Source organism: Coffea eugenioides, chromosome 1 (assembly GCF_003713205.1).
Source record: "Coffea eugenioides isolate CCC68of chromosome 1, Ceug_1.0, whole genome shotgun sequence".
Classification (NCBI taxonomy): domain Eukaryota; kingdom Viridiplantae; phylum Streptophyta; class Magnoliopsida; order Gentianales; family Rubiaceae; genus Coffea; species Coffea eugenioides.
The window spans coordinates 44,206,132-44,219,942 of NC_040035.1; the positions used below are offsets into that span (position 1 = coordinate 44,206,132).

At 34.7% G+C, this 13,811-nt stretch overlaps 1 protein-coding gene across 1 annotated transcript; it reads right to left on the reverse strand.

The window, feature by feature from the left end:
• Positions 1–2,461: 2,461 nt before the first annotated feature.
• On the reverse strand, positions 2,462–8,379 carry LOC113778734 (MLO-like protein 6). Its single transcript, XM_027324226.1, has 15 exons — positions 8,041–8,379; positions 7,873–7,930; positions 7,528–7,766; positions 6,762–6,878; positions 6,596–6,656; positions 6,257–6,345; positions 5,389–5,463; positions 5,021–5,115; positions 4,812–4,861; positions 4,574–4,614; positions 4,129–4,302; positions 3,979–4,014; positions 3,792–3,859; positions 3,639–3,699; positions 2,462–3,259 (listed from the first exon to the last, which is right to left on the reverse strand). The coding sequence occupies exons 1-15, from the start codon at positions 8,161–8,163 to the stop codon at positions 2,777–2,779; spliced, it is 1,770 nt and encodes a 589-aa protein (XP_027180027.1). The 5' UTR covers positions 8,164–8,379; the 3' UTR covers positions 2,462–2,776.
• Between the last annotated feature and the right edge of the window lie 5,432 nt (positions 8,380–13,811).

Sequence of the window (13,811 nt, forward strand, 5' to 3'; positions counted from 1 at the left end):
CACATTCATGGCTTTTGCATTTAAGGTGAGATGAGCTCTATCCGCAACAGTCAGTTCACTTCTTATTTTTTGTCTAGATCTCTGAGTATTTTCATCTATAAGAGAGGCATCATATGGACCTTCACTAATAATAACCACAATTCAATATCAATTGATTGCAAAAAGATAATCATTATTTCTTTCCAACTCACATAATTTGACCCATTAAACATAGGTGGTCTAATGACAGAATGTCCTTCAAAAAATATGGCATTATTGGTTGTCATTTTTACTTCAAAACCGATTGAGCTTAATCTCTAGGAGACCAAGCTCTGATACCAATTGTAAGGATCGAAGACAACATTTTTTCTAGGCGACCACACAATGGAGCAATTGATGAGAAAGTACAAGTGCTTGTGAGTAGAAGAGATAAACAATGTACAGATCACAAATGTAACAATAAGTAAATAAAAAGGAAAGAATTGCAAACCAATTAACTACCCAACTCCTCTTGAACTTGTAGATTAATTCAAACAAGCTACTTCAAGTTGATGAAATACAATCACTCTTGCGTACAAAGGAAGGTTCACCTCCTCCTTGCCCCGAACTCCACTCGGTCAAGCCAGGACGTTTTACTATCCCTCAGGACAACCCTTATAGAGCTACACTCATGAAGTATTCACTTACAAATGAAAAACTTACAATGAATCTCACACCACTAAGACTACAAATCTTCTTTGAAGAGTATTTTCTCACTAAAATCACTCTAGATCTTTTGTATTTTCAGTGTGCAAAAGTTGTTTGAAATATCTGACCAACCACTATTTATATAGGACCAAGAAAGTTCCTCATTAGTGCTTCCAACGGATAGAAAGTAACTGAAGAGTCAACTTGCCGTTGGAGTGTTGGACGTCCGATAGCCTGTTTTATGCGTCCGAAGCAGGCAGTGAGTTTAAGAGATTTTTTTCAATTCTTTCGGACGTCCGGTACAAGCTTTTTGTGCGTCCGACAGCAAACAAAGAGATTTGAGAAATTATCTTGTTTCTATCGGACGTCCGGTAAAGACATATTCAGCGTCCGATAGTTTTATCGACTTCAAAGGATCCTATCGGACGTCCGAAGCATGCGTCCGAAGTTGTGCAATGATTATCGGACGTCCGATACTGTCTTCTTGAGCGTCCGACAGGTTCAGCATACTCTGTCTTTTTCAAATGTGCTTAATCTTTGAACCTGATTTGTTTCATTACTGAAAAAGCCTTTGAGGAGATGTTAGCAACATCCATTTGTTTTGTAATCATCAAAAGTTAGGGACCAAGGTCAACAGGGGGTGTTTTTAAAAAACAGCACTGTAGCATTTTGAATGTGAAATACAAGTACTGTATATATCTGCTATTCCTTTCCCTTTTAGACCAATACTTTTGTGCTTTCTGATAAAAAAATTTCATTTGTTTTTTGTGAAAATGCAAAAAAAAAAAATTTAATTATGTATAAATCGAAAAAATTACTAATTTAATTATTGGCACTTTGCTCATACGTTGGAGGACTGATAAGAAAGTCGTAAAGAGCTGGTATTTTTATTAATGAAACTTTTCCCGTAAAGGGTCTGATCTTTATGGCTTTCTTTCATTATATAATCAAAGTACCATACTTTTTTGTATTTATCACGAATTCATATATTGTGACTGTGAATTAAAAATTTTTCGAGATCGTATTTTCGTTAATTAGTCTTTTTTTTCGCACTATCGTTAGTTTGAATGAAAAATTTTGTTGCACGGTGTTTGGGAGCAACTTCTAAATAATCCTAAATATTTTTATAATTGTTTAATATATTTATGTCATGGGTATATATTGTTGGTATGTTATTATTAATTTTATTAGAAAATTATAGTTTCACAATTTTTTAAATGTAATAAAGCAGTAGGGAAACAATGCACAGTGAACGGAGGAATTGGAAGGGAAAAAAGGTTGCATCCGTATACGTCTTGTTTGGTTTATCTCCACAGGTGTTACCACTGCAACATAACGGTCCATGAATTTCTCATTTTACAAATACACGTATCATGCTCTGAGGGACTGCTTACGGTAGGAATGGTCAAAGGCTTCCTACCATAAAGGTTTCCGACTAAAGTAAGGTTGAGTAAGGCCAGCATCATTCGTCCATTGCTTAGAAGTTGAGAGCAGAGACTGAATGTCATACATCAATCAGTCGTCTATGTACAAATGATCCTAGTGCTTCCCATATTACAAATTGTGACATCTCCATCAGGCTGATTGTGCATATAATCATTATATATCGCAACGACTTGGAGAAATCAAAAGCTGGCAAATACTGAAAATTCAGCGTAATGCTTCCAATCAAAATTCAGTTCAACGTTCTTTCTAGAGATACTGCGTACGTTAACAATAGTCTACTCCAAGAACTTGCATTTCGCACTGCCAATAATAAGACTTTGATTTTTCAGATCGAAAGTTGGATTCGGGATTTCTTCAGTTTCTCATTGTATTATTATTATGTATACAAAACAAGTTGCCTTAAATCTGCAACGAAAATTTTTGCTTTACAAAGCAGATAAACAAATGATAGTAAAAACAAATCTCAAAATCCTCTCAATTGCTGATAGACGTATGTTATGGGCCGGCGTGGCGTCAATCGTTATGTCCGTTTCGCTGATCTTTTGCTATTGCCAGCGTTTATCCTCGACAGCGACTTGCAATTTGCCAAGAACCCGGCTTCCTCCAATTTATATACAAATGAAAAGAAGCCTCTGGACCTCACTGCCCTCGTGTATCAATCAATCTATTTACTAGCATTCCTTTGAATAAATGAAAATTCGCTTGATTTTCCACTATTTGAATGACGAGTATTGATTTCGTGTTCAGGCAGAGGAGCCACTTGTGATGACAAGTTAGGCGCTTGAACATCAGTACCGTCGTGGTCCAAGAATCCAAGTTCAATATTGTGCTGGTGTTGGGAAGAAGAAACATGATCAATACTTCCCTGGTGGAATTGGCTGGGAGAAGGTGACTCGGGCTCCGATTGTTCAATGTCGAAGTTTGATTTTCTTGGAGATGTTTGGAGGCTGTCGAGTTCGCTCTTGTAGCGGCGGAGGAGATGGACAGGGGATAGGTGGTGGGATGGTGTGGCTGCTCTGCTTGAGATTGGGGATGCAAGCCCTGAATGCTTGCTTTCTTTGATGTGTTTCTTTGCTGTGTGATGCCAGTTTTTCAAGGCTGTGGCCACTCTTTCGTTGAATATTGTTGGTTTCATTGTGGAACCCATCTGTCCACACCACGCAAAAATCAGTCAACTTGAACTTTCAATCTCATGAAGAAAAAAAAAAGTTGAACGTATTAAATGCTTTGATGGTTATGGTCTTAATCAACATTCAATTCTGGCAAATTCTTAAGCAAGGAAAGATATTTGTGGGCACCGTGCACTATACTAAAAGTCAGAGAATGAGCACCAATAGTGCAAAATTTGGTACTTTAAAAAGAAAAGAAATCCATATCCTCTGATAGCGAGTGCTCACAATTTACTATTCAATATTATCGGATTCAATGCTATATGTGGTGGAATCTTCAATTCTTATTAAATATTTGTGAGATGAGTTTGAAAAGAAGTAGATTTTGGACAAACTCTTTGAAAACTGCTTGCTTACCTGCGTTACAAGGGCATATAGAGGAAGGGTGACATAGCTGCAAAGAATCTGTATGAGAACCCTGTTGAAAGCACGTCATCCAATAGGTCAGCCATAGTTAACATAATATTGTGTCAAAGATCATGGGATGGTAGACAATACGATGCTGCTTACCCCATCGATATTCTGATTATAATATCCTCCAAGTGCTCGTGGAAACAAGATCTCAACCCAAATTCATACTGCAGAAAAATTGATTGAATGATCAGACTTTGTAAATGCAGGTTCTTTTTTTTTCAAATTTATTTATACGTTATATGGATAGGTTATTGGAAATGATAAAAGGCGACTCATTGCGTACCCAAGTCCAGGCAAAGAAGGCCAATTGAAATGCATTCTGCATCCATAGATAGACAACAAAAAGATTTTCACGCGTGAGTGAGTGTAAAAGTAAGGCAGATTTATCCATGTTTCTATCTTCTTGGCAAAAATAGATAAGTAAATTAGATACCTGGAAGAGGACGAAGTTGATGAGGTAAAGAATGAGTCGTGGACGATTGAACCAGAAGAGGTCGTCTCCAAGCTGAACCACTGGCACGCCTTTCACAACTTCACCTCTTTCTTGAATGCTTAGGCCCATTTTGGTTATAATCACTTGTAGCTTGGTCCCAACCAACAAGATTATCTGTAGTTATAAATCCCATAGAGACTTTGTTACTTGTTAATTCAACATTTCGCCTCACCCGCTTATTAACCATTTAACTTGGACGCGGGTTGGATTCTATGGTAAGGTAAGAAAAGGGGAATTGTAAGTAGGAGATTCTGAATTCAAAACGATTCACTAAAAAAATACGCGCGTGCGCACACACACAAAAAGAGACTTAAAATACATGATAGTTATAATATGATATATCAATATGAAAAGGATCATCAATTATTTAAGGAAAACTACTCACCACCAGTGGGACAAATGGCAGCCACAGATATGAATACCAGCCTATCCAATTAATCGGACATGAAAAAAAAAAAAGAAATTAGTCAAATGGATGGAAATAGAAGATGCGGATACAATTAAGATTATTGTTGACATAGAGGCAGAAGCCTCATCGTTATTTGATAGCTGTAAGTGCCAACAAGGAGATGATTGAAGAATGATTTAGCAATTTGCCAAATTTATACTATACATTCACTCACCATGAGTATTGAAGAGGAGGAAGATCACCCCGGATAACCAGATCGGAGGGCTGAAAATAGTTGAAAGGATAAAAATGAATAAGTTAGGCAAATGTACATCTAATTCTGTGGTCTATCCTCAATAGACATTGTGAATCCAAGAAAATTGAATAACTTCTGAAAACAAAATATATTAGGGAGATAAAAGATAAAAAATCCGTATTACCAACCTGATACCAACAACCGCTTTGAAATCCTCTTCCAGTGATCTATTGATGTACTTCTGGAAGTCAAAATTTGCGTGGCTTTGAGGCGCCAAATGTGCCTGAAATTTAACATAAATATATGGGTCATACTTAACCATTAAACCTCTTACTAGAATTAAAAAAACAAAAGGAAGAAGATTTTTTTTTTTATGCTCTAAATTAAATGAATGCTGGATCATCATTTCTTGCTCTGAAGAAAGTCAGAAGTTGACTTTAAGCGATCGCTTGCAGATTGATTGAGTGGCTTGGCTTGCATCTTTCTTTTTTTTTTTTTAAAGTTTTATACAGGTGAAAAAAAAAGAAGTGAAATAAAATGGTACAAGTGAAGTTACCATGATAAATCCATGCCTTAGGGTCAAGTAATCAACTTTGGGCACCGACCTGACAAATTGCCTGAAGAAGCAGACCTGAAACCATACCCAAAACAAAGGTCAAATGTCTATATTTGCCACTCAAAATGAGTATTTGAGTGAAAATTTTTCAATGCCATAGAGATTGATATCATTAACGAAGGGAATGGGACAGGACGAATCGGTGTTCTCGTAGTCAATTAATTTGTCCCAATAAAAAAACGGAAGAAAAAGAATGGAAAAGGAAGAAAAGGTCAAACACAGTAGAACTTCTGACCCGCCAACTAATTTAACATCTTATAGGTGTGGGGCCGTAGGCTGCAAGGTGATATTCCTCAGGGATATATCTACTAATTCAAGAAAATTACTGGGCATATATGAAAAAGTAGAAACCATCTTTAGTTATCCTCGGGACGGTACAATCCTTTTTTTTTTTTTTTTTTTAACTCTCTTTTTGAGATGAAACAGTGATTTCAGAAAAGAAACAAGAAGGAGATAATTGATTTTCTAATTTTCTGTTGAAGCATTAACTATTAACCTATCCCTTGAGGTTCTTCTAGGCATTTATGCGTGTTTTTCTTTCTTAGGCTCGTAAACATTTCAAACTTTCTGACGAAGAAAAATGTAAAATAATCACCGAAATCTGGAGAATGAGCAACTTTTAAAAACATTCGTCGTCTGTTATCATCCTTCTATGGCCATATATATATGTACCTATGTATATATATATATATATATACACGTATGTATATATGTATGTATGTATGAAAGTGCACGTGCATTGCCACAGACAAAATCTTAATCGTGAGATTTTGCAGCCAATCTAGGAAGTAATCAGTCTGAGACTTACAATCCAAAGTAGAAAGGGGGTCCTGCTCCAGAAGCTCAAGTGCCTTCTTCCAAAAGAGGTTTCTCTGGCAAATCTGAATCTCTCAGGATCTGCATGCGCACAAACAACGTTACAATTGAGATATGGAACGACAAATGTATTATTTATCCCACGACAAAGGCAAAGCGTGTTGTATATGCTCATGCAGGTACGAGTCTCACTGCTGAATAGCATTAGGTTACATGCATTTAAGATGTTGGAATTTTTGGTTGGTACACTACTGTTATTATTTTTATTATTATTTTGGTTGATTGCTTGTGCTAGGAAGATAAAAGAGTTAGTACAACATAGTAGTCATACCGTGTGAGAACTGGTATTCAGCAGTCTTTGTTTCCTTCTCCCATGCCTTCCAGCTGCTCATCTGATGATACCATCACAGAAGTATTTAACCATCAAGAAACCATGATTATATGATTTTATGGAAAGAAAAGAAAAGAAAAGGTTGACGAAAAACAAGATAGGCTACCTTGGCTCTCCCCAAGGCATAGGTCAAGATACAGTAGAGGACATGAAAAACGGCCAAGACGAAGATGAAAATATGCAGCTGATGTATACCATCTGTTGACACAAACGATACTTTCCCCTGCAAAATAACCATATTGTCCAATACGCCAGTCAACCATTTTCCTCATTCCATGCACAATTTCAATAAGTCCAAATCATGGATTAATTATAGGGCAAATTATACTTTATTTCCTGTGATTTAGTAGTATTTTTTTATATAACCTCTCTATGGTTTCAAAAGCTATACATAACCCGCTCATGGTTTGGATTAAAGTGTTAAAAGTGATGAAATTTGCAATCCATAATGAAATTAACTAAAATATCAAAAATACTCCTATATAAAGTTGAAAATTATTTATTAACCATAGAGGAGTTATGTATATATATATATTGAAAATCAGAGAGGGATTATATGGTAAAACACTAAATTATAAAGAGGTTATATGATAAAATATAAAATCATACGAGAATAGAGTGTCATGCATATTATATTTATATATTTTGATCATTTCAGCTATTTTAATTTTTAAACAAAGATAATATCGATATTTTTATAAGTTTCATTACGAATGATCATTTCCGTCACTTTGACACTTCATTATATTTCTTCTACACGTTATATTTCACATTTTTCCAGGTACCTATCATCAGATGGTACCATCACAATTCGAAACTTGTCGGAGAAATCGAAGCGGGAAGAAAGAAGCCTAGAAGACCTAGTCGTGTACCTTGGCTTCACATTTATCGGCCCCTCCCGAAGCCAGAATACGCCGAGCCCCGTCATCTGATAGAAGTCGTCTCCGTCCGTCTTCTCCATGACTTTTACCAGAATACTTGTCCAAATTTGCTTCTTGCCTCTTATTGCACGGATGCCATGTAGCTCCAGCTTCTTTGGATATACATATTTTGGTTATTGGACCTTGTCCTACCGTAAGGAGCAAGGAAATGAATCCCAACAACATAAGCTCTGAGGAGTAAACATTTAAAAAAAAAAACATGATAAACAAAGTTAGATAAAAGAACCCTTAAAATAGGAACAATAAACGAGGTAAAACCCTTGCGATTTTTCTTACCTGATTTGATCTTTTCCAGAGCTTCATAAAGGGATCTTTTATGCTTTGACTTTAACCACTGTAAAACATTGGTCCCCCAGAAGTTATGAGTAAAATTTAGCCTCGGAAAGCTGCAACAGAATTAAGTATTTATTACCATTTTTTTTCCGACTGATTTTTATGGCTTACCTTGCCAATTAGATGGAGAATATGCTCAATCAAAATTGAAATCGCAACCAAAACAAAACACACGACGGCGACAGCCCACGTCGGCGTTTGCTCCAAGGATCTTCCTCCATCTCCTCCAGCCATATTTTATCGTCTTTCGTCTTACAATTCTATCAAACTTTAGTAAATTTAACAACCCTTTTCAAAGATTTGCTCTAGTACTGAATCTACTGATGAAAGTAAAAGAAAGATGAATGAATTCTGGGGAGCTGAGTATCAATATTGGATGTTGATAACTCCTTAGACGGCTAAAAGGGGTGCTGATGCTGATGCTGATGTTGGACAAGAGAGAGAGAGAGAGTAATTATGTGGGAATCACAACTTGGTAGGAATCAAATGGTGGTGGAGACTCATATGCATATATAGCCGGGTTATGGTCCACTTTTTCCAATTAAGCTGAGGAGGGAAACGTAGAAGAGAGCAGTACATGATGACTTTGACTTATAGACGCGTAGCTATAAAAGAAGACTGATGACCGGGGAATGGGATGGGTTTAAACTTTAAACTTCAAAGAAAGCCAAAACAAAACGGAATTAGATAAAAAGAATCGGAGAAAAGTAAAAAAAGGAATGAAGTCGCCATATTAGCAAGAACGTGAGAGAAACACAAGAAAGAGATTCTTGACTTAATCAACATATCAAGCTACTAGTGAGCTTTTATTTTATTTTATTTTATTTTGGGGGGGGGTGAAACTATAAAGAAGGCACAACTAATAAACTACACATATTTCTTTGACTAGATCACTGAAAAAAAAAGAAGAGAAAATTAGAATTTGAGGCTCCTTGTTAACGTAAAACTCTTAAAAAGGTTAAGTCAATCCCCCAAGTCAACTCTCTATGACTGACTTCCTTAATATTCTGGTTATTTGATCATTTTTGGCCGTTGGATTCATCAGATCACCAATTAAGTGGCTAGTGATTGATTTAGTCAAAATCATGTAGTTGTACTGTAGTAGATTTGCTTTTTAGAACCGGAGTAGGTGGGAATAAGAAAAGAGCAATTGTCCTAATTATGGATTTTTTATATGAGTAATCATTGATGCAGGAAATTTATTGGTTGGCCTCTAGATCAATTTATTATTGCATGTGCCAACAAAAAAAGAAAGAAAGAAAGAAATGCGATTAGATTCTGCTTTAATCTTGTACACAATTGAGTAAACTAATGATCATGTCTGTACTATTGATGTATACATGCGCATATATGGACATATTTGTCTAAGAATTTGACTCGTAAAATGAATTAAGAACCAAATCCAAATAATTATAGCTAGGATTCGCATGCAAGTTTCTTTTCTTAAATTCTTGAGTTTGAATTATGGATTTGCAACGTAAAATCTAGAGAGTAAGTCTTATATACACTAACAGTATATACACTATCACCATTGGATATGTGATACATATATAAATTTTAAATTTTAAATTTAAATTCGAATTATGTGTCATGCATTCAACGGTAAAAATGTATATAATATCAGTGTGTAGAAGATTAATTCAAACGTAAAATGCCCAAAATGTGGTTGACCCGGTCGGTTAGAAGTGTCAACTACCGTGAGGCAGTTTAGGGAGATAAAACAAGATGCAAGAGGACAAAGAACGAAAAGCCAAAGGAGAAAATATTTACTAGAAGGGTTTCACCTAATTTCTGTGGAAGAGAATTCATCTAGTTTGTGGATAATTTGGCCCACACTATTATATATCATCTATCATCTTTTTATCTTATTGCCACCTGAATTGAATTTCCTGGAGATATACAATAATATATTTCTGGAATTGGAAGTTCTGGCTTTGATGGGCTGGATCTTTAGCTATAAGAAAATCAGCCAAAAGCAAAATGTTTTTGAGGACAACGAAAGAGGCGGAAATCGACCCGACAAAGTCAATCTTTCAATCTTCCTTTTCCTTTAGACAAATCATCCTTTGATTACAAAATATAGTAACATAAACATAGTTTTTAATTTTCTATTTACGTTTTTGTTTTCAAAGCAAATGTATTAATATATTATGGCCATTCAGTTTTATATCTTGCGTTTGTGGTTGCAGAAAACACCCTAGTTGACCGACCATTAGATAAGCCAAAATCCTATCCATAAAAGGGGTAAAAAAAAATTATTAAGCCAAAAAGAAATGCAAAGATAGCTGACTGCATAGTGCCTTGTATTGTGGCAATTTGCATTCAACGCAGTTGTCAAGCTTATTCACATGGCAATTTGCATGAGTAGCCAATGGAATCCAATCAGTTTTTTCACTCGACTGCCCTAATATTTTTTTTTTTATTTTGAACGAAATCACGAGTTCCAATAGTTAATTTATTAATAACTTAATTGGCCAAGCAAATATTTCATTCTTTTTCCTTCTGCCCACTTTCATTGTAGGACAAGAATTGAGGTATTACGTACACTCACCCCCTTTTAAGATCTTTGCGTCGTTACGAAATCCAATGAATTCAATCTATCTATTTAGTCGTACGTGGATTCTAGAGTTTGTTTTGATACCATTTGTGACGCTCATCTACTGATGAGTAACTCCAATAATTTTTGAGCGACACTATGAGTTCAAGATAATTAATCCAACTAATTCTTAACCAAATAGACTCAAGCATATGTTTCATTCCTTTTCCTAGCCCACTTCTGTTGCGGGACAAGAATTGGGGTCTCACATTAGGTGTGTCAAACGTATGGAACATAGGCCTTGTTTCGCATACAAGTTTTTTGTTAAGTTTGCCTGCTACAAGTTTTTTAAAAACTTTAACTACAGTAACCTCAAAAAACTTATCAAAGTTTTTAAACTATACACTTTAAAATATTTTTAAAAAAAAACACACTTCAAATTTTTTTTTAAAAAACTTCTACAGTAAAGTTTTAGACAAATACCCAAAAAACTCACTTGCTAAACGGAGCCATAGTGTTTGAGTTTCAAAGGCACGAAAAAATTATGTAGAACTACTTGATTCAAGAATTATTTTTCTTGTTAAATTATTTCTGGTTTTACTCTTTCATAGACCAATAATAATGAATTAATGAAACCTTTAACAACTCAAAACATATAAATTCCAGTATATTCTTTCTTTCTTTTTTCTTTTTAATGTAAAAAAGCTTATAAGTAAGATGAAACAGAACTGAACATATATACACGTACTAGAGTTTTTTTTCCCCAAATTTTGTTAGCTAGCTCTCGTCCCAATATCTGAATGACACAATCAGTAAAATACTATCACTCACTAAATTAGTGTCATGAATATGAGACAATTTCTCATAGTTCACAAAATGATATATAAGAGCGTTTGTTAAGTTTCAAGAAATTGATGATTTCACTTTAGGATGAATTCTTGCACCCCAAAGATAAAGGTCATAGTTATAATTCACGCTTAATTCATGCTTAATTTTATATTATTAGTTAAAATACCAACTTAATCTACTATATGTTATTATTATTATTTTTTTGCTCTTGCCTGATGTTTTACAACTTTCGTTGAAACAGAGAAAAAACTTGTCAGTAAGCATGGATATAAGAATTACAACACCCTTCTAACCAGAAAAATGAGAATCTTTAAAATAAAATGTTGGCTTGATTAATTGAGTATTGATGCTGCAATCAAAGGATTTCCACATTAGTATGTAAATAATTGAAGCATGAAATTCAAGCAAATCAAACTAGTTAGTACATTTAATTCAGTTCTAGCATCAACATAGAGCCAGCGGTTTTTACTTGCATTTTAGGATGTTTAATCTGTCCAAACGAAGCTTGTAAAAATGGGTAGATAAATATTTCAATAGAGTTGTAAGTATCAAATTAAAAAGTAGAAAAACTCACTTGGGAAACTAGAATCTGTCTTTCAAGTCTTTACGTAATTTCTTTATCAAAAACCTTGAAGAAAGTTTAATCAGGCTAAGCTCCATTCCTGATGTTTTACAGGTGGGCAGCATTAATTTTACAGTGTGAATGTAATGACGATCCAGACTGCCAAACCAATTTCCATTTTCATTGATTATTTTTCTGAGTTCTCAATATTTACTTTTGCTGATGCATATTGCGATGTAGAAAGACTGCAACTTCAACCATTGACATACTCTCCATCTTCGGTGAGGTCCCGAGGCAAGTAGAAACGTTCCCATACGATAGTACTCCTGCAATTCTGCTATTTTTATTACAGTTAGAGAATTTAGAAGCAAGATGAATTACTTTATATATATTCATCATCTACATTCTACCCATCAAATTATTCGAATTTTTTTTTTCTACAAGTGCGTATCATAGTCTACAGAAAACTGGAGATAAAGACGCCGCTTCATCCCTAAAACCTAATTTAGCTGATAGAAAAATTAGTTATATGCATGAGATCTCTAATTCGGCCTTCAAAACCGCCCTTTTTTCTCTTGCAGGGTTTGGAAACTACCCTTAGATTAAAAAAAAAATCCCAATGTTTTGAAAGTCAAAGCTAAAATTTTGACAATAGTTCTTCGCCATCTTCTGGTTGTGTTATTTGCTCTATTAGGTGCAATTTTATAAAGTGTAACTTTCAATGACCAATTAATATAGGTTGAAGTCTCAACGCATGAATATTATTAGTTGATGATGGAAGTATCGCAGTGTTGTTTTGACAAAATTTTTGGGCTGACTATTTTTTCCTAGAGAAGAAAATGTACTAACGATTAATACCAGCATCATTTTGCAGTGAGTTTTCAGCAGCCAATGATGTATTTGACAAACGCAAATCACTGGACTATTAGAGTAGTGGTGGTGTCTGCGTGCAAAAGCAACTCATATTTTTGTTGATGGCATATAATCCCAAGGAAAATAGTCAAAAAGACTACTAGAAGGTCGTATAATTGATTCTGGTCTGCATTTGCTTTGGCATTTCCACTTCTGAATCTGAAAACTCAATAATTTGTTGTTCCTTCTTTCCGTGTACTATTCTACTAATAACCGGTTCCCGGATACTAAACTGGTTTTTTTTTTTTCCTTTTAAACCTACCCAGAAAGGGAAAAAAATGTTTTTTCTCCCTCTACATTTTGTCAGGTACTGCTACTGTATATGTTTTTTCTTTTAATCGTCTGAAAAATTTGTCTAAAGTCTTATTTACAGTCACCTATTACCTCTTACTATTGTTGTTGAATTAAAACAAACAAACAAAAGAAGGCTTTTCAAGAACTTAAATTAATTAATCGAGTTATGGAGACTCTAGAGCAACAAATGACTGGTGCACTAATTCCTAAATTAAGTTCACGGAAAAGTACTCAATATAATTATGTTTTGTACCTTTTCATCCGGTCATTGCATATGTTTAAATTTTTAGTGTATAAATACACGATAATGTTGTATTTAATATATATCAAATATTTTATTCATGTACGTCACTTTTACTCTGAATACAATAATGTAATATAATTATATATCAAATAATGTAAAAAGTACAATAATCGTACCTAACCAGATCCTTTCCCAAGGTTGGGACACAATCATATTTGGGTTGCTCAAGTTTATAAAACAGTTTTAGCCCTCAAGTTACCATACTAATTAGCAAAAATAGTGCTTTCGTACTTTAGAACTGTAATGCTTGAAGGAAGCATGTGCTCATGATATTTCTATGCCAGCCAATTGAAATGGACGGTATCTTTTTCATCTAAATCTTATTCATATAACGCAAGTAGATTGATACTAAATTCCGACGATCACAAGCCATAAATTTTACTTTGCAGCTGGAATCAACCAATGTGAACAAAATGTGCATCTTC